Raw genomic sequence first — 20383 nt, 5'->3', positions numbered from 1 at the left:
TAGGCCTTTGTCCAGCATCTCAATTAGATACTGCAAAATCTGAGGAATATTTGGTTCAAGCGAGTCAATTCCCTGTGCTGGGTTCCAAGCACAGAATCTCTTCCATTTTTCTGCATAAGAATTTCTGGTGCTGGGTCTCCTGGGCTCCAAAATAACATCCATAACTACTTTAGAGAGAGGTGTGTCCTGACTGATTACATTATCTGCCATGCCACCAGATTTAGGGTTCTGAATTGGCTGTGCAGGATCTGATTGTTCTGTTGGGTCAGCAAATGAGGTATTAGAGGCAATGTCCAGGCTGGGCCTTGAGACCAGCTCTTTAGGATTGGGTACCAGTGCTGGCGTGGCCAGTCTGGGGCAATCAGTATAATTTTTGGCTTCTCATCTGATCTTTAAAAGTACCTTGGAGAGGAGAGGCAGAGGAGGGAAGGTATATACTGTAAGGGCTTTCCAGCTGAATGAAAGGGCGTCCACTTTCCACTCTTGCTTGTGCTAAGTCCGAGTGCAGAATCTCTGTAGCTGGCAGTTGCAAGGGGAAGCGTATAGATTTATGTCTGGGCATTCCCATTTCCCTGTTATCATGTTGAAGATTTGTGGGTCCAGTTTCCCCTCGTGAGAATCCATGAGGTTTCTGCTTAGTTCGTCTGCCAAAATATTTGTCTTTCCTGGAAGGAATTGTGCTTGCAGATGTACTTGAAAAGCCAATGCTGTGTTCCACAAAGTCATGGCTTGCCTGCAGAGGGGATAGGAATGTTTGCCCCCTTGCTTGTTTATGTACCACATGACTGTAGTATTGTCCGTCTTTATCAGTAGTTGTCCTGGATGAAGTAGGTCCTTGAAGGCTGCCAGGGCATTTTGTACAGCTAGCATCTCTTTAATTGATATGAAGATGCATTTGGTTTGGGGACCATGTGCCCTGAATACATTTTCATGTCATGTGTGCCCCCCCAGGCATAATTGGATGCATCTGTTAGTGTCTGCCTTGCAGTGGGTATGGTGAATGGCTGTCCCTTGTGGTGACAGGCCTGTGCCCACCACTGAAATTCCTGTTGCAGGCAGGGAATGAGAGTAATTACTGTTTCCAGGCTGTGGCAATGTTGAGTCTCAACACTTTTTAGATACCATAGTAGTTTCCTCATATACAGTCTTGCATATGGAATTAGCAGAATGCAGGATGCCATGTAGCCCAGAGCCTGCAGAATTTTTCTTGCAGATAACTGGGTCTTTGTTGCCAAGTCTTTGAGGTAAGAAGTCAGATGCCTTAAGTCTGGCATGAGATAAGCCATCTGGGCAGTTGTATTTAAGCTTGCACCCAGGAATATTACCTCTTGAGAGGGTACTAGTTTTGATTTATTTTCGTTTATTGTGTACCCTAGGCAAATTAGTAATCTTTTTACAAACACCAGATGCTGTAGTAGAATATCTTTGTCCTTTGCTTGAATAAGGCAGTTGTCCAAGTAGGGGTACATTTGAATTCCTCTGTCTGCAAAATGCAATTACAGGTGCCAGGCATTTTGTGATGACCCTGGGTGCAGTAGGCAAGCCAAAGGGCAGCGCAGAGAATTGGTAGTGCAGTGAGCCAGCTATGAATCTGAGGTATCTTCTGCAAGATCGTCTGATTGGGACATGCAGGTATGCCTCTTTGAGGTCCAAAGTTACAAGCCAAGCCTTCTTGTCCAACATGGGCAGAAGCTGCTGTAGAGTCACCATTTTGAATTTTGGGACTTCCAGAAAAGTATTTAGAATAGACAGGTCCAGAATTGGTCTCCAGGCTTTGTCCTTTCTTGGTACTAAGAAAAGTCTTGAGTAAAATCCTTGTCCCAGCTCTTGTTGTGGAACTGGCTGAATAGCCCCCATGTCCATGAGAGATGAAACTTGTTTTTGTGCCTCTTGCCATTGATTGCGTGGCAGGTCTAGCATGCTGTTTGCCTTTGGAAGGGTGGAAACTGTAACCTGAAACCCTGAGAGACTATATTTAAGACCCATTTGTCCTGGGTGATCTTGTGCCAGTTTTGTGAAAAAAGTGCTAGCTTTCCCCCTAAGGGTGCTGCCAAAAAATAAGTGCTTGGCATTGGCAGAGGGAAGTCACTGGGAATGTTTTTTTATAAGGCTGTGATTTGTCTTCCCCGCTTTTGGAGGTAGAAGCACCCAATTGTTTGGGCCTGTATGAGCCCTGGGTTTGTTGCGTCCTCTGTGATCTGTCTGACACTGGAAAGGACCAATTCTTAGAGGGCCAGTTCCTGCTAAATCTGGGTGGCTGTACCTGCAAGATATCCTTTACTGTCTACATAGATTTTGCCTTATCCTCCATTTTCTTTAACACCTCCTCTGCCTTAACACCAAATTAGCATGCTGTAATGGAGCATCCAATAATTTTGCTTTAACATGATCAGGCAGATTCTGCTCATTTAACCAAGCATGCCTTCTAATAACAGAACCTGTAACAGCGGCCCTGCCGGAGGCCTCCAGTGAATCATAGCCGCATTGCAAAGTATGTTTTCCCACTCGTTCAGCTGCATGCAAAAAATCCTGCAAATCTTTGTTCTCAGAACATTCAGAATTTGTCAACATTTTTTGTTTTAACAAAGACATTAAGTATTGCTGATATTTGAGCATATGAAACTGACAATTTAAAGCCCTTACAGCCAAGGTAGCAGAAGTGCAAACTTTTTTCCCCAATCTGTCCAAAGCCCTAGAATCTCTGTTTGAGGGGACAGGGTTTTTGGCAGAAGCAGCCTTGACCCCTTTGGGACCCTGTGAGATAGTTTCTGGGTCAGCAGCAGGGTTTTTATAAAGAAACTTATGGGAGTCTGGGAGCCTGTAGTATCTGTCCGGCTTAACATGGGCAGGAGGTAGAGAGTCTGGAGACAGGCCGGACTCTGAAAAAAACATCTACTATGTCTAGAGCAGGGGGAATTGCAAGAGGTCTATGCTGAAGTAAAAGAAAGTCTCAAAGTCTTTTCTTAGAATCGGAATAATCCTGGCTCTCCCAATGGAAATGCTCCCTCATGGTATGCAGGGTTTCCCAAAAGAATAGTCCTCAGGAGGAGAAGCTGAAGGAATAGACTCTTCAGCATCAGAATCCTCATAGGGAGGAACAGAATATCCCTGATCAGAAGAGTAATCTGAGGAAATGGAATCCTGATCAGAGGAAAGTACCAATTTTTACCTACCATAAATGTAGATGTTAGAGTGTCTTCACTGCTGCAGTCATTACACTTGGGTTATCCTGCCATCAGGCGGGCCTGCAGTTGGCCTGAGTTCCAAAGTCTTGGTCCAGTGTCGGTTGCTGTCGCTTCTTCCCTGACGTCAGTGCGACAGGGGTATACAAGATGCAGCGGACACCATTTTCTTCAGTTTTTCTTGCCCCAGATGCCAGGTGCCCCCAAAAATGGTAGGCAATACATGTTGCTAATAAAAAATACAAGAAAGGTAAAAATAAAACCTTCAGTAACCAGCAAATACACCACATAGCTAGTATAGGTAAGTCCCAGGTAAGAAAGAGGGGATGGTGGGTGGGTAACCTGGACTGTAGCAGTGAAGACACTCTAACATCTACATTTATGGTAGGCATAAAACTGTACTATGTTCATTGTGTTTCACTGCTGCAGTCATTACACTTTGGTTGAATCCCAAAGCTGAGTTAGGGTGGCTGGTTCTATAGAAGATTTGATGTGGCTATGAGGCCCTGCAGCACTGCAGTGGCAAAGCCAGCTCTGGATCTAGAATAGAGAGGCAAATGGTAATGCTTGGTAAAGGTGTGCAATGAACTCGAAGTTGCAGCTTCCAAGATGTCTTTGGTAGGTACTCCTCTAAGGTAGGCAGTAGAAGTGGCAGTTGCCCTGGTGGAATGTGGTCTAATGTTAGTAGGTATAGGTTTCCCATGTTGTGTGTAGCATAACCGTATACAGTATCCTATCCACTTTGAAATGGTCTACTTTGAAATAGCCTTTCCCTGTGATCCTGCATCATATGCTACAAACAATTGCTCAGTTTTTCTGAAAGCTTCTATTTTGTCCAAGTAGAAACGTAATTGTCTGTACATGTCCAAGGAATGCAGAAGATTCTCCCCTTTATTCTAGGGATTTGGATAAAAAGTTGGCAAGTGAATAGTTTGGTTAAGAGCCACACTGGATACCACCTTAGGCATAAAGAAAGGGTTTGTTCTTAAAGAAACCCTGTCTTGATGAAAAATGATGAAGGGCTCCACTGCCATTAGTGCCTGTAACTCAGACTCTTCGTGCTGAGGTTATTGCCAGAAGAAGAGCAGATTGCCATTATACATATTTTAATTCTGCTGAATTGGCTGGCTCAAAAGGAGGTAAAGTGAGTTTTTCCAAGACAAAATTGAGGTCCCAAGTAGGTGTTGGTGGTCTCCGGGGTGGTCTTATGTTTTTAGCCCCTCTGAGGTACTGCTTTAGCACTGGATGAGAGAAAATAAGAGGATATGTGTTGTAATGAGCTGAGATGGCAGAGGTGTGGATCTTAATGGATGAGGATAGTCCTTTGTCCAGCATCTCAGTTAAGTACTGTAGTATCTGAGGAATGTTTGGGACAAGAGGGTCAAAGCTTTGAGCCTGGTTCCAGGCACAGAATCTCTTCCACTTTTCTGAACAAGATTTACTGGTGCTAGGCCTCCTGGCCTCCAAAATGACATCCATAACAGCTTTAGAGAGAGAAGGTGTCTGTTGGACTAATGAATCTGCCATGCAGCCAGGTTTAAGGTTTTTAGCTGACTGTGCAGGATCAGATTGTTTTGTTGCGTCAGAAGGTGTGGAATTTGAGGTAAAATCCATGGTGGTCCATTAGCTAAGTTCTTTAAGATTGGGTACCAGTGCTGGCGTTCCCAGTCTGGAACAATCAGGATCATCTGTGGTTTTTCTTGTCTGGCTTTTAGAAGTACCTTTGAAAGGAGAGGCAGTTGTGGGAAGGCATAAACTTTTAAGTTTTTCCAGCTGAACGAAAGAGCATCCACTTTCCATGCTTGCATGTGATAAGTCCTTGTGCAGAATTTTTGTAGTTGGCAATTCAGTGTGGCAGCAAAAAGATATATGTCTGGGCACCCCCATTTTTGCATTATGCTGAAAACTTGTGGATTTAGTTTCCACTCGTGAGGATCCATAATGTTTCTGCTTAAGTCGTCTGCCAGAGTATTTCTTTCCTGGCAGGAATTGTGCTTGCAGATGAACTTGATATTTAGGGCTGTGTTCCACAAGGTCATGGCTTGTCTGCATAGGGGGTATGAATGAGTGCCCCCTTGCTTGTTTATGTACCACATTACTGTAGTGTTGTCTGTCTTTAATGATAATTGTCCTGGATGCAGAAGGTCCTTGAAAGCTGTTGGGGCATTTTGTACAGCCAACATCTCTTTTTGATTGATGTGAAGATGCATTTGGTCTGTGGTCTACATGCCCTGAATGCATTTTCCTGCCATGTGTGCTCCCTAGGCATAATCTGAAGCATCTGTTAAAAGTCTGCCTGGTTGAGGGTAGAGTGAAAGGCTGACCCTTGTTGAGGTGACATGCCTCTGCCCCACCATCGAAACTCCTGTCGTAGGCAGGGAATTAGTGGTATTACTGTTTGCAAACTGTGAGAGTGCCGAGTCCAAACACTTTTTAGGTACCACTGTAATTTCCTCATATGCAGTCTTGCATATGGAATTAGTAGTATGCAGGATGCCATGGATCCCAAGGCCTGCAGAATTTTTCATGCAGGGAGTTGGGACTTTGTTGCCATCAACTGAAAACACAGAGTCAATTGTCGTTGTTTGTCTGGCGTGAGATAAGCCATCTGGGCCGTTGTATTTAAGCTGGCATCCAGGAATATTATCTCGTGAGGCACTAGTTTTGACTTCTTTTCGTTTACTGTGTACCCTAGGCAAATTAGCAACCTTTTTACAAATGCCAGATGCTTTAGAAGAATGTCCTTGCTCTCTGCTTGAATAAGGCAGTCGTCCAGGTATGGATATATTTGAATTCCCTTTTGTCTGCAAAATGCAATTACTGGTGCCAGGCACTTTGCGAAGACCCTGGGCACAGTAGATAAGCCAAAGGGCAGTGCAGAGAATTGGTAGTGCATTGAACCAGCTATAAATCTGAGGTATCTTCTGCAATTTTGTTTGATAGGGACATGTAGGTATGCCTCTGAGGTCAAAAGTAACAAGCCAAGCCTTCTTGCCCAACATGGGAAGTAGCTGCTCTAGTGTCAACATTTTGAATTTCGGGAAATCCAGATAAATGTTTAGAGTAGAAAGATTTAATATGGGTCTCCAGGCTTTATCCTTTCTGGGGACCAGGAAGAGTTTTGAGTAAAATCCTTGCCCTTGTTCTTGCTGAGGTACTGTTTGAATAGCTCTCATTTCCATGATGGCTGTAACTTGCTTTTGTGCCTCTGCCCACTGATGTTGTGGCAGGTCTGGCATTCCTTTCAGCCTTGGTAAAGTGTGAAAGTGTAGCTTGTAACCTTGAGACACAATATTCAGAACTCATTTGTCTTGGGTGATTGTTTGCCAATTTTGTGAAAAAAGTGCTAGTTTCCCCCCTACGGGAGCTTCCAAAAGGGAAGGGCTTGGCATTAGAAGGGTGAAGTCATTGGGACTGTTTCCTGTAAGGTTGTGACTTGTCTTCACCTCCTTTTGGGGCTCCATTTTCTTTAATACCTCCTCTGCCTTTACACCACATAAAATATCTTGCTGTAAAGGAGCATCCAATAATTTTGCCTTAACATTACCTGGCAAACTTTGTTCTTTTAAGCAAGCATGCCTTCGAATCACAGATCCTGTAACTGCTGCGCTACAAGAAGCCTCTAATGAATCAAAACCACATTGCAAAGTATGTTTTCCCACTTGTTCAGCTGCATGCAATAAATCCTGCATTTCCTTGTAGTCAGGATGTTCCGCACTAGTACTCATTTTCTGTTTTAATTGAGACAGTAAGTATTGTTGGTATTTAAGCATGTGAAACTGGCAATTTAAAGCCCTCACTGCTAAAGTTGCAGAAGTGTAAACTTTTTCCCCCATCTGTCTAATGCTCTAGAATCCCTGTCAGAGAGAACTGGATTTTTAGCCGTGGAAGCCTTTACCCCTTTGGGACCTTGGGAAACAGTTTCTGGGTCAGCAGCAGGGTTTTTATAAAGAAATTTGTGAGAGTCAGGGACTCTGTAGTACCTGCCCGGCTTAACTGGAGCAAGGGATAAAGAATCCGGATTTAAACTGGATTCAGAGAACACATCATCCACAACATCCAACACTGGCGGAATATCAAGGGCCTGTGCTGAGGCAATAGAAGAAAGTCTCTGAGCCTTTTCTTGGATTCTGAATAATCCTGGCCCTCCCAATGGAAATGCTCCCTCATGGTATGTAAAGTTTCCCCAAAAGAATAATCCTCAGGAGGAGAAGCTGAAGGAAATGATTCTTCAGCATCAGAGTCCTCATAGGGGGGATAAAGAGTATTCCTGGTCTTAAGAGCAATCAGAATATATGGAAATCTGGTCAGAGGAATCATAGTCTGTTATCCTGCCTAGGCCTTTTATCTGGAGGGGGATGGGAACCCCTGATCAGAGTAATTAAGTCTTCATCCATTTTGAGCATCTGTTTTTTAGGCATGGATGCCTGTCCAGGTGAATGCTGTACTTGTTTATTTGTCTTTAATGGAGTTTTAGACTTGGCTGCAGTTTTAATGTTAAGATGAGGTGGTGTGAAAACACCCTCAGAAGCCGATGCCTGCTCAGCACCTCCGGACCCATCTGAAGGGTTAGTCTCCGAAGGCCCAGCACCTTGAGTATCCAGAGGCCTAGGTACCTCCACATGGGAGTCTGTAGTGGCCTGTGGCTCTGAGGCAGCGGGTGTCAAGGGCTGCGAAAGCTCCTCACTAGGAACCGGCGACTGGCCTAGAAGAGGCTTAGTCAGTTTTGGACCTCGGATGCCTGTTCTTATCCTTCTCTGCGTTTTTTGTGCATTCCGGTCATCGGTTGTTCCGACGGCATGGTGCAATTAAATCTTCGGCCAAAGTAATCGCGAGCAAAATCAAACCGGCGTTTTACAGTGCGTTGGTTAAATCTAGCACAAAACCGACTAGTGGCGTCATGATCTGGGCCTAGGCTGGAATACATTAAAAATGAAAATCCTTATGAGGTATTTGCTTCCCACAAGAAATACAATTAACTTTTACTGACATCGGTCTGAGACAAGAAAAAGTTTCCCCAACTTTACTTTGCTTTACTGAAGACTTCGGTTCTGAAGATCGATTTTGAAATCTCAGGAGTCTGCCGACCGACACTTGCAAACTGCTTTTGCTTCGGGCACCGCGCGGCAAGAAAAACTGAAGAAAATGGCGTCGGCTGCATCTTGTATACCCCTGGCGCACTTACGTCAGGGAAGAAGCAACAGCAACAGACGCCAGACCAAGACTTTGGAACTCAGGCAGACTGCGGGCCCGCCTGACAGCAGGATAACCCAAGTGTAATGACTGCAGCAGTGAAACACGATGAACATTCATATTCAGTGTCTTGCCTAGGCCTCTTATCAGGAGGGGGGATGGGAACCCCTAATCAAAGCAATTAGGTTTTCGGCCATTTTGAGCATATGTTTCTTAGGCATAGAAGCCTGTCCTGGAAAATGCTATACTGGTTTCCTTGTCTTTAAAACTGTTTTAGATTGTCTTGGATGCTGAAGTAGGCTTTATATAAAGTTGTGTAGGTCTGAAGACACCCTCAGAAGCAGATGCCTGCTCAGCGGCTCCGGACCCATCTGAGAGATTAATTTCCGAAGGGCCAATACCTCGAGTATCCAGAGGCCTAGCTGTCTCCATGTGGGAGTCAGAGGTTGCCTGTGGCTCTGAGGTAGTGGGAGTCAGGTGCTGCGAAAGAGCCTCACTGAGCGCCAGCGAACCAGCGACTGGCCTAAAAGAGGCTTCGTCGGTTTTGGACCTCGGATGCTTGCCCTTGTCTTTATCCTTGCGCTTTTTATGAATTCCGGTCGTCGGTTGTTCTGACGGCATTATATAGTTAAACCTTCTGCCAAAATAGTGAAAAGCAAAATCGTACCGACGCTTAATAGTGCGTTGGTTACATCTAGCGCAAAACCGACAACTAGCAACATCGTGGTCAGGGCCAAGGCAAGGAATACAGTAAGAATGGAAATCCTTATGAGGTATTTGCTTCCCACAAGAAATACAATCGTTAACTTTTTCTGACATCCGTCTGGAGCAAGAAAAAAAAGTTTCCCCAATGGGGTACTTAGCTTTATTGAAGACTTCGGATCAGAAATTCGATTTTGAAAAACTCAGGAGTCGGCTGACCGGCACTTGAGAACTGCTTTTGCTTCGGGCACTGCGCGACAATAAAGACTGAAGAAAACGGCGCCGGCTGCATCTTTTACACCCCTGGCACACTGACGTCAGGGAAGAGGAGACAGCAACCAACGCCGGACCAGGACTTTGGAATTCAGGCAGACTGGGGGTAGCCTGCCAGTAGGATAACCCGCCGACTGCGGGTAACCTGCCAGCAGGATAACCTAAGTGTAATGACTGCAACAGTGAAACACGATGAACATCCTCAAAAGCCTCAGAGGAGCATACTCTGTGGTGGCAGTAAAGCTCTGAAGGGCTTGATGCCCACAGTTGTCTTAGTCAAGCTCAGCTCCAGCTGCCAGACAGTTTGGATGCATGGAAGGTGCTATGAAGTTTTGGAAGCTGTCTATATCTTCAGCAAGACATAACCCATACAGCAAAAGCTACTGCAGCAGTGAACAATATGGTGAACATCAGCAATTTTGTCTACAGGCATGTTTAGGAGCTGTGCTCACGAACATCCTTATACAAAGTTTTACCTACTCCTCTGACATCCATGCCATATGAAGATCAAGGCAGTAGCAGCAGTCTAACGACAGTCAAATGCATCACAGCCAAATTTAATAACCACGCCTAGCAACTTTCAAGGCTATCTTAAATGTTTAAATAGCTGAAATTTACAGGCTATATCAGAGATGACTACATGCATTCTTTTGACTAGCTTAATATCTGCATGATACTGGGGGTGGGGAGGACTACATTTCGCATTTAACAGCAATCATATCAGAGGTACAGACCTTGTCAAATCTTTCTTAAACATACCCCCAAACACCTGCATTACTGGAAGTGGTCCACAGGAAAAAAACTTACCAAAGGAAACCTTAAGTCAAGTAGATTTACACACTGCAAGTGAAATCTTCTTATTCACCTATGTCAGACTACCGCAAGAAGCATGTGGTATTTCTCTCCATCTTTTTAGTGGAGAAGCCACCTCAGAAGTTAAGGACTTCCCAAGTTGCAGTGGAAACAAACATGGATCCTCTACCACAACATATTTGTGAATGAAAATGCCGTTGTCAAACATGGAGATAACCCAGTCAGCCATTATTGGGAAGAACAAATCAAGCATTTGGCCTAAAAGGTGAAGCTTAGAAGACTTTACCTGCTTTGCTTTCATTTATGGAAAGAGTGCTTCACCAAAGCTCATATTTTCCTAACCAAAAGCACTTGCTAAATAAAAGGAAGAGTGGTTTCCTGAATGAACAAAGAAAATGCTGACTAACTCTGGCTGCCTGGTAACCAGCATCCAGCTGTGAACTAAACAGACTGATGCTATCATCATACTGTCAAGCCTCACAACTTGGGGCATCAACAAACAGAATAGCAAACACAGCAAGTAATACGCAACCTGAAGATCTATAGAGCACATCCAATCGTCTTTCTCCAGGAAAGAAAGGACAGACTTAACCATGACCATCCGGAACTTTGTCTGCTTGACAAATTTGTTTACGATACTAAGGTCCAAAATGAGTCTCCAGTCCCCTGTCTTTTTGTCACTAAAAATAACCCTGAGTAGAACCAAGATCCTATCTGGTATGGTGGGACTATTTGGATGACTTTTTTGAAGCAGCTTTAGAACCTCGAGCTGCAGATTCCCTTTGACCGGGTGGAACGTCAGGAAAATGTTTTGGAGATTTGGGGTGAAGACTAAAGGGGGATGTGATAACTTCTGGTAATAATCTGTTGCACCCAGGAGTCTGAGGTGATATTTTGCCAGGCATGTTGGTGCAGCAAGAAACGTCCCCAGACGGTTTCCAGAGGAAAGCAATTGGGCCGCTCTTCAGGAGCGCTGGTAGGGCTGGCCAGAGAAAATCTCTGGATCCCTGACTGCACAGACCCCCCCCCGCCTTTAAACGGGCATCTTCCATAAGTTAGCCCTCTGCCTCGTGGGATATACTCAACATGCATCACGGAAAGGAACCTGGAACTTCTTGTGCCACATTTTCCCACTCCTCTGATTCCTAGACAAGTATCATTAAGGATTGGAAAAACTGACACCTATAGCAGACAGGGTCTTACCGCCCTGGTCACAGCTGGCTAGTGCGTCTTCCACTTTCGATCTGAAAAGGGAGGAAGGCTCGACAGGAGCCTCGAGGACGTAAGCCTTGAAAGGGTCCGCAAAGTTGCAGCGGTACATCCAGGCATGACGTCTCATGACAAAGCCTGCACCCACCGATCTAGTCGCCCCTTCGGTTGCATGGGAGATCAATCTCATGGACAAGTAAGAAATGGACTCTAGGATTGCAAGCCACGAGGTCACCTTATCCCAGACCTCGGACGATACAGCTTCTGCTAGTGCTCTAGAGAGCTCTGTGATATCATCTCTCTCTGGAGCCTAGTGAAATGTGCCAGATAATTCAACGACCGAATACTAAAAGTAGAAGAGGCTAACGTCTGCTTCCCTAGTCTGTCTAATGCCCAGGACTCCTTGTTCGGGAGGACGAACAGTGTGGCTCTCCTCGACGAGCTCTCTATTTGTTGCCACCACCATAGCGTCTGCAGGCAATCGTTTAGACCAATGAGGGCCATCTTTTTTGGGACATAAGAATTTATCCAGTCTCTAAGAATAGGCTCAATGGAGTCTGGCTTTTTCTAGGCGTGCTGCACGACGAGCTCGTCTGCAGGAGGGGTCACCCAAGCAGTAGAGGGCTGGGTACGAAAAGCCTGCAAGAACAGACTCCTTGGGGATGGGTTTGAGGACTTCCAATCTCCTTGCTGTTTAAAAATTTCAAGGAAGTCTCCAAAGGAGACATTTTCAGAAGATTTTGGGGAGCCTTCCCACTTCATCATAGTCAGTGTCTTCTGTGAGAAACTTTTCTGGGGGAGTCTACGCGTTTCCTCTTGCACATTCTCTTCCTTGGAACCTCCTCGGCAGGGGCTTATGAAGAGGACTCGGGGGAATGAGGGTGCCCTGTTCAAGGGCCTTTTGTGGCTGCCATACCCAGTGTCCTGAAGTGGCAGACTGTCAACTGAGGTCTAGGAGGAATGTATATATGGTGTTCCAATGCCTATGGGGCCAGCTGAGTGTATGCAGAGGCCAGTGCCCTTTCCATTACCTGAAAAGCAGGCCTGCCTGAAGACGGATGGTAGCCTGGAACAGAGAGGGACAACCACAGAACCAGGGTCACATCCCACTCAGACAGACACGCTGCCAGGAGAGGAACCTTGAGGGAACTTTGTGCCACCATGGTCACTGGGGCCTAACACACAGTGAGGTAGGAAAAATTTGGCACTGGGCTAGGACCCTCTGTACCAATGGCGCACTCACGACTCAGAAGATAACTCTGCTCCGAAGGAGTCGACATCCATAGGGTGGATCGGTGCCACAGACAAGGATGCCGTTGGAACAGTGACAGCTGGAACTGGGAAAGGCATCTGAGCAGAGGGCTTCAGACTCGGATCGAAGGAGGAGTGTAAGATGGAGTCTGTGGAGAGAATGCCTCTGCTTCAAATGGGACAGAGGGTTTACTAAGAAAAGGCAACCCCCAGCCAAGAGTTCATCCACAAGTCTGACCAAGTCTAAATCTGATACGCTCCAGGAGCACATTGTAGACATCCCCGACGGGGACTATAAGGCTGTCCTGAGAATGGATCAGTCAACAGGGAGTATCTGGTCCGAGGTTTGGGCTCTCCTTTCGACACCAAGGTCAATGGACCTGTAGAAAATGCAGTAGGGAGGAAGAGAAGTGACTGGAACTGGAAACTATTGCTTGGGTCAAAGGGAGAATCTGGACAGGTGTAGTCATGGTTGGTACCGTGGATATCGGAGCATAGGTAATAGGAACCAAAAAGGTCTCATCAGACTTCAGTTCAGTAGTCGGCATCGAGGTAGAAGACTCAAGTCCCAGTGCCAATGAGAACTGGAGGCAATTTGGTAGTCATAATCAGGGTTGGTTCCACCTTCGGCACCAAGGAAGGGGTTTTGAGCCCCTGAACTGAAGGTAATTTAGGTCTAGGCTTTAAAGACAGATTCTGGACCTTCAGGAGAAGATGGAACCAAAATGGCTCTTAGTGATCTTTTCTGGGAGGGGGAGAACCCTCAGACGCAAAAAGAGCCTCCGAGAAAGGAGATCTGAGTAGTGCTTTAAGAATAAGTTTGAGTCTCTCATTCAGTGTACAGGTACTAAAGCCATCACAAATATTGCACATGGTTTAACAGTCAGATGAGGCACATTCAAGCAACATACACAAGAGGAATGTGCGTCCAGATTCCACATTTTATGGGCACACTGCTCAGTAGCTTTAAACCCAGTGGTCCCTTACTTGTCCGCCATAACCGCACAAAGACAAGGCCACTACACCTGCAAATACCACAAATATCACAACAAAAACTACAAAAAAATACAGAAAACAAAACACTTTTTTTAATAGAGAAAATGGAAGAAAAGGGCATCAACAATGGTATCCAGAGAATACCACAGAGTGCAAGGGCAGGAGCTACCAAAGATGGTAGTAAGGAATACCAGAAAAAATGGTAACCAGTGCTGCCTTGGCCAGTATGGGGTCACCAACAACATTTCTGGTTTGTCTCTCCTGACTTTTTGAATTAATGTGAAGGGAGGAAAGGCATATAGAAAACTTCCCTTCCATGAAATGCTGAAAGCATCTACTCTCCAAGCTAGTGAGGACTAAGTCTTGGAGCAAAGGTCTGCAGATGTCTGTTCTGGGGGGATAGGCAAACAAATCTACGAGGTGTGCCCCACTGGTGGATAATATCTAGAAAGACATTCCTGTCCAGCATCCTTTCATGATTTAGAGAGGGATGTTCTGCTGAGAAGGTCTGCTTGTTTGTTGTCCTGCGAGGAGATGCAGGGTCCCAGACTAATACGGTTAGTCTGCAAAGGTGGTACGGTTTTGTCCCTCCCTGCTTATTGAGGTACCACAACTGTGGTGTTGTCTATTTATTTTTATTTTACATTTGTTAACGGGCTAGTCTAACTTGATATATTTCCATTTTCAGTAGAGGCCCAGGGAGAAAAGCTCAAAACATAGCACAAAATATTATACACAGATGTATAACAAATATAGTAGGAGGAAATTAGAATACAAAAAAGGAGTCTAGAAGTACTAATACTAAGAAGGATGAGTATATAGAATAATGTAAGTCATCTTACAACATGATATATGAGGTACTTTACAGTTCACTGATAGATTAAATAAATACTGGAAGTTATATTAATCTTACTAGTATCTTCTCCTGATGATTATTATCTATTATTTGGAGAACACCTGGTTGTAGGAGTGGAAGGAAGGCTTTCAGTGCCAAGAGGAATGCTGTCATTTTCCCTCACGTTGATTGTTTTTGTTCAAGGAAGGGTGTTACTTTGCTTGAACCCTGTAGGTTGTCACTGTTGCGCCCAATCCTAAGTCTGAAGCAACTGTATGCATGAACTGGTTTGGAAGAGGTAGCTGCAGCGGAAGACACGGATTTAGCTGATCTTGCTGACTCCATTTTAATTCTAACTAAAGGCAGGGCAGGAGAATATTTGGTAGGGACAATATTCTGAAGGTGGGCTCTTAAGAATAGATTTAAGAAGGAAAGATCTAGAATCAGTCTCCATGGTCCATTTTTTTTGAGGACCAGAAAAAATCTTAGAAACACTTTCCTTCCTGCCCTGAAGGGACAAGTTCTATGGTGCCCAAATTTAGAAGGTCTATCAAAATCTGTAGGAAGAGGTGTTTGATGGGGGGGGGGTGGGCACCATTAAGGGTGTCCTTTCTTTCCAAGGAGAGCAAGTATTCATTTTGAATAACAGCCAGAACCCATTTGTCTGTGGTTGTGGTGATTTTCCTAAAGGGGAGGCAGTTGGAGAGGAAGGCAGAAAGGGGAAGGAGATCAAGGCAGTCACGCATTGTTGGGGCCTCCTCCATCTTGAAAAGGGCATCAATAAGGGGGGCTGGCCTGGAAGGGGTTTGTCTTATGGCCATTCTTCTGAGTCGGGAAGAGGTAGGTCCAGCTGGGGCAGGGGTTCTTCTGACAAAAGTGGCTTTATGCAGGATAATTCCTGTAATATTTAGGAATAGGGGACACCAGAAGATGCTTGATGTCTTGCAATTCCTTATTATTTTTCTGCAGATTTTTGAATAGGTCTGCTGACTGTTTACCAAACAGGACATTAGGGTCCAGAGGGGCATCTAAAATATTAGACTTTAAGTCTTCTGGTAAGCGTTTCAGGCGAAGCAGGAAATATCTCCCGAGTACAGTGGCAGATGCAGCAGTGTGTGCAGAGGCCTTTGCAGCATCATAACTATTTAATGGAGTGGTCTGGCTACTTGGGCAGCCAGGGATAGTTTGAATGAGATGTCAGATTTAGTGGGGCAGTCTGAAGTAGCAGCCAGCAGTGTAGCGGCTTGAGACAACAGGTCCAGAGCATATTTGGTCATATGGGTTTTAAAGTTGATGGCTCTAAAGGCCAATGTGGAAGAGGTGTAAATTTCTTTCCAATTTTATCCACTGTTTTGCTGTCTTTGTCCGTAGGTAAGAGAGGCAGACGGAATGAGTCTGGATTATCGGGTGAAATGGCAATCACAGCAGGATCTGCCAGGGGAGGTTTGACTAGAAATTTCTGGTCATCATGCACCTCGTAGAAGCAGTCTGGCATCCGAGGGGCAGGTGGCTGAGAATCTGGTGTCTGATGCTGAGGAAAAGACATCTAAATAGGCAGGAATTACAGGTGAAATGGCAGAAGGGCAGAGAGATTCCACTAATACTTCAAAATACCTTTGAGTATCAGACATTTGTGAGTTGTCCCATTTGAAGTATTCCTTCAGTTTGGTTATGGTTTCACCAAAGGTGATATTCCTCTGGTGGGGAGTTCCCTTCAATGGATTTTTCATCTGGGTAATAATGCCCTTGAAAAGAGACTATTTGGGAAGCATAACATAGAGATTCATCTGAAGATGAACAAAAGTCTCTTACTCTTCATCCCAGTCTTGTGAGGTAGGTGGTGGAAGAGAGGAGACAGAAGTAGGCTTAGGGCTGAGGAGAGGAAGAGTAGATGAAGAGGCTGCTGGCCTAAGGGCCATAAAAGCCAGCATCAAAAAAGAGGTGAAGGACTGCCAGTCAAGTAGGCCTTCAGCAAGCGCAGCCAGATGAGTTTTTTTTTTTTTTTTTTTTTGACTGGGATAGACACCAGCATAGACCTGGAATTGGATGCCTAACTAAGGATAGATGTGTTGGGTGGAGCAATCCCGGTCAGACGCCCGGCTGTGTCTGGTTCCCCTCAGTAGCCAATGTCTGGGTTAGCTCTGGGGACGGGCTAGTTGTCAACTGCGAAGGGGCTTCCTCGAAGGTAACCATAGAAGTCTACGGATCTATCGGACATCACTCAACTCCTAAATCGGTAGCTGGCTGGGCGTCAGAAAGCGGAGCGGCAGTGGAAGAAGGCCTAGGAATCTTGGCCACCTTTTCTGGAGGTTCAGTTGGGGCTTCCAAAACAGGATCCATCCTGAGTGCTAATTTTTAAAGTCGGTTTCGAGATTGAGATTAAGTGCAGCCAAACAGCTGAGTAGGGTCTTAGGAATGAAAGATTGGCTGACAGGGCAAGCGTTATGATCGTGCTCCAGGCCTAAGCAAAAAAGACGCAGTGCTCATGCATATCTTTATGGGGTATCTGGCACCCGCACTAGCATTTGCGTTTTTTTTTTGCTGACAATGGCTAAAGATCACTACAACAAACCAAGCTTTAGTTAGAGGTTAAAGAAGAACCCCCCCCCCCAATGGGGTACTTCGCTTTAAGACGTCTTGCGATGAAAGAGCGAAGCACACGATGTCACTCATCTACGACTGAAAAGTTCTGAGGTCTGTGCACATGCAGGTGTCACATTTAAGGTCCCTGGTTTATGGCCCTGTGTGTGATGTCCCAAGCAACAGCAGCCAAGCTGAAGCTTTTACATAGGAACAGATGTACGGGACTGCCTGCAAAGGAAAATCCCACACCAAGAACACTGCAACACAGGAGTAGAAGGACATCTTGGTTTTCAGCCATAATCATATACACAGACAGACAGACAGAGACAGAGGCACAGACAGAGACAGAGGCACAGACAGAGACAGAGGCACAGACAGAGACAGAGGCACAGACAGAGACAGAGGCACAGACAGAGACAGAGGCACAGACAGAGACACACACACACAGACAGAGACACACACACACAGACAGAGACACACACACAGACAGAGACACACACACAGACAGAGACACACACACAGACAGAGACACACACACAGACAGAGACACACACACAGACAGAGACACACACACAGACAGACACACACACACAGACAGAGACACACACACACAGACAGAGACACACACACAGACAGAGACACACACACAGACAGAGACACACAGACTTAACAGAAAGGGAAAGAAATCGATTATTGTTTGGATGAGAAGGAAAGAGAGAGCAAATACCAACAATGGTATTTAAGACATACCTTAACAAATGTAAGGTATGTACTAACTATGGCACTTGAACCACCAACGGTAATAAGAAAAGTGAGAAAGATACACTCACACTAAGATGCTAAAATGAGAATAGCAGGTAGACAGTAAAAAAAAATATTATGAAGAAAAAAATATTGGAAAAGATTTTAACTAGGCAAAAAACTTGGTTAGAATAAGCCAAGGCTTGAGAGAAAGGTTGAACACTTCTGACACCTAAAGTGGCAAACGAGACCTAAAGTAATTATGAGAAGAGCATTATGGGTAGAGCCTGGCTCGAGCGTTTGGAAAGCACGAGCTGAAATAAATGGCAGAGTCCGTTCCGAGGCTCGGAACAGAACCCACAGTCCAGGACTGAGTAAAGATTGACAGATATAACATTTAACATGAAAACCCAAGATTAACTGTTTTTCTATAGACAGTGCCATTATTAATCTTGTCAAAATAAAAATTAAATCTAGAAAACTGATGACTAAAATAAAGACTAGGTAAACAATAAAATAGATCTATAAAATAAAAGTACAGTTGTGTACACCAACCATAAATGTACATGTTAGAGTGTATTCACTGTTGCAGTCATCACACTTGGGGTTATCCTGCCAAGGGTAGACCTCAGTCAGCCCAAATACCAGACAATTAGTATTTCTGCGTCGGTTACTGTCGCTTCAGGACTGACATCAAAACATCAGTGTTATAAAAACAGGTAGCCAATGCCATTACATCAGTCTTTCTTGCCGAGAAGCCTGTAGCAGAAGCAGTTCACACAAGTGCCGGTCGGCTGCTACCGGAGTTTTCGTTCCAAAATTGAAGTTGAAGTCTTATACTAATACTAAGCCTCTGGTATTCAGGCCAACTGAGGGCTATCCCTGGCAGGATAACCCGAAGTGCAATGACTGCAACAGTGAAATATGAAGAACATCTTCAACAGAGAACTGGTGTGAAATACAGAGGCCATGGCAGCAAATAAACCAAGGCCAAAGTAGTAACCGGGCAGCATGTAACACTACCTCTAACTGTATAGAGAAGTAGACATCATTCAGGTCTAACAACCAAGAATGCTGCAGTGAATAGCACAGGCAATTTGCATTCCGAGATCTCCCACTTTCAGAAACTTCTTTATATACAATTTTTTCTTGGGACCAGAAATGGTTCAGAATAAAAGCTGCCCACTTCTTCCTCTTGTACCTTCATTACAATTCTCAATTTCAGAAGGCCTAGTAGGCTTCATATGCACCAACCCCCCACAAGTACTTTAGGAGTACCAAAGGACCTTGATCGTTTTATAAAATGGAGTCTATATCCCTGATCCAAAGATTAGGACAGAGCCAGAGAGGAATTTTCCTCCCATTCTTGCAGACAAGCTCCATATACCTTACTTGGGTTGAATTGGATGGAGGAAGAGGGTTTGGATTAGGGTGGGGTTTGAAGGGTGAGGAGAGGGAATAGCGCTGGTGAGTCACAGCTCCTGAACGGAGTCTGGACACGGAGGGTGTCAAAATTTTTCTACTGGTCAGTTTGACACTCTTTCGAACTGCCCTTTTTTCCGCTTTCGGCTGCTTGCAGTTGTTTTGCCTGTATGGAAAGGCCAAATCTTGGTAGTGTAGTTTCTACAGTACTTAGCAGGAAAGTGAAAAATAAAGTTGCATTACTAGCTTATTATCACTGTTGATGTTAGAAGTGCCTAGAAATTAGGGAATCAGACTGAACTCTGAAGGAACAAGTGCAAAGGATACAGTATTAAGTGATAACGCCTTCTCCACAGACTATAAAAGCAATGAATTCATACCACTACACAAAAATGGCAAATGTGAACAAAGGTAACAGAAAAGTAAAAAAATCTTTTGAATAACGTAAAGCTCCTAATTTTGCACTCTAAAACAGCTCTACAGTAAAATAATGCAATAAAATACTACATACAGAACTTTAAAAATCATTAACTCAAAATCTAAAAACATTTACATACTTCGAAGAACATCAAGAATAAGGTCCATATCTGTAGTTAATTTCTTAATTCCCTCCATGTTGGCTATTGTCCAAATGGGAACAAACTGGTCACTGTCCATCTGGGACATTAAATAAAGATCTTTAGACAAGTTCTCTCTGGAGGAAAAAGAAAAAAGCCTCATATCAACACATTTTCAAGTGATGTTTAAATACATGAGGGTCAGCATGACAAATACAGCATCAAGAATGACATCATTACCTACTATATCACACACACATCAAAAGTCAGAATTGTTTCTGGTTATCCACAAAGTACAGTTTTGTACCTACCATAAATGTAGATGTTAGAGTGCTAATACAGCTACAGTCATAACAGATGGGTTCTCCTGCCGTCAGGCGGGTCCTCGGTCGGTCGAATTCCAAAGTCTAGGTCCGGCGTCAGTTGTCGTCGCTTCTTCCCTGACGTCAGTGCGCCAGGGGTATAAAAGAACCAGCCGACGCCATTTTCTTCAGTTTTTCTTGCCCCAGATGTCAGGTGCCCCAGAAGGAAAGCAATACATAAATTTGTGTAATAAAACAAAGCAATATAATCAAAATACAGTAGTTGCAAGCAAATACACCATAAAGGAATACCCCAATCAGGTT

At 44.6% G+C, this 20383-nt stretch overlaps 1 protein-coding gene across 1 annotated transcript in view; it reads right to left on the bottom strand.

The window, feature by feature from the left end:
• Positions 1 to 20383, bottom strand: part of LARP4 (La ribonucleoprotein 4) — a gene marked incomplete in the record, with an annotated part of 1458174 nt that overhangs the window by 900878 nt on the left and 536913 nt on the right. Inside the window, 1 exon segment of the mRNA XM_044083476.1 lies at positions 19758 to 19894. Within this exon segment, the coding sequence (XP_043939411.1) occupies positions 19758 to 19894 (137 nt within the window).

The sequence above is a fragment of the Protopterus annectens genome, chromosome 9.part0, assembly GCF_019279795.1.
Source record: "Protopterus annectens isolate FY-2018-M chromosome 9.part0, PAN1.0, whole genome shotgun sequence".
Taxonomy (NCBI): domain Eukaryota; kingdom Metazoa; phylum Chordata; order Ceratodontiformes; family Protopteridae; genus Protopterus; species Protopterus annectens.
This window is presented reverse-complemented; position numbering and strand designations above follow the sequence as displayed.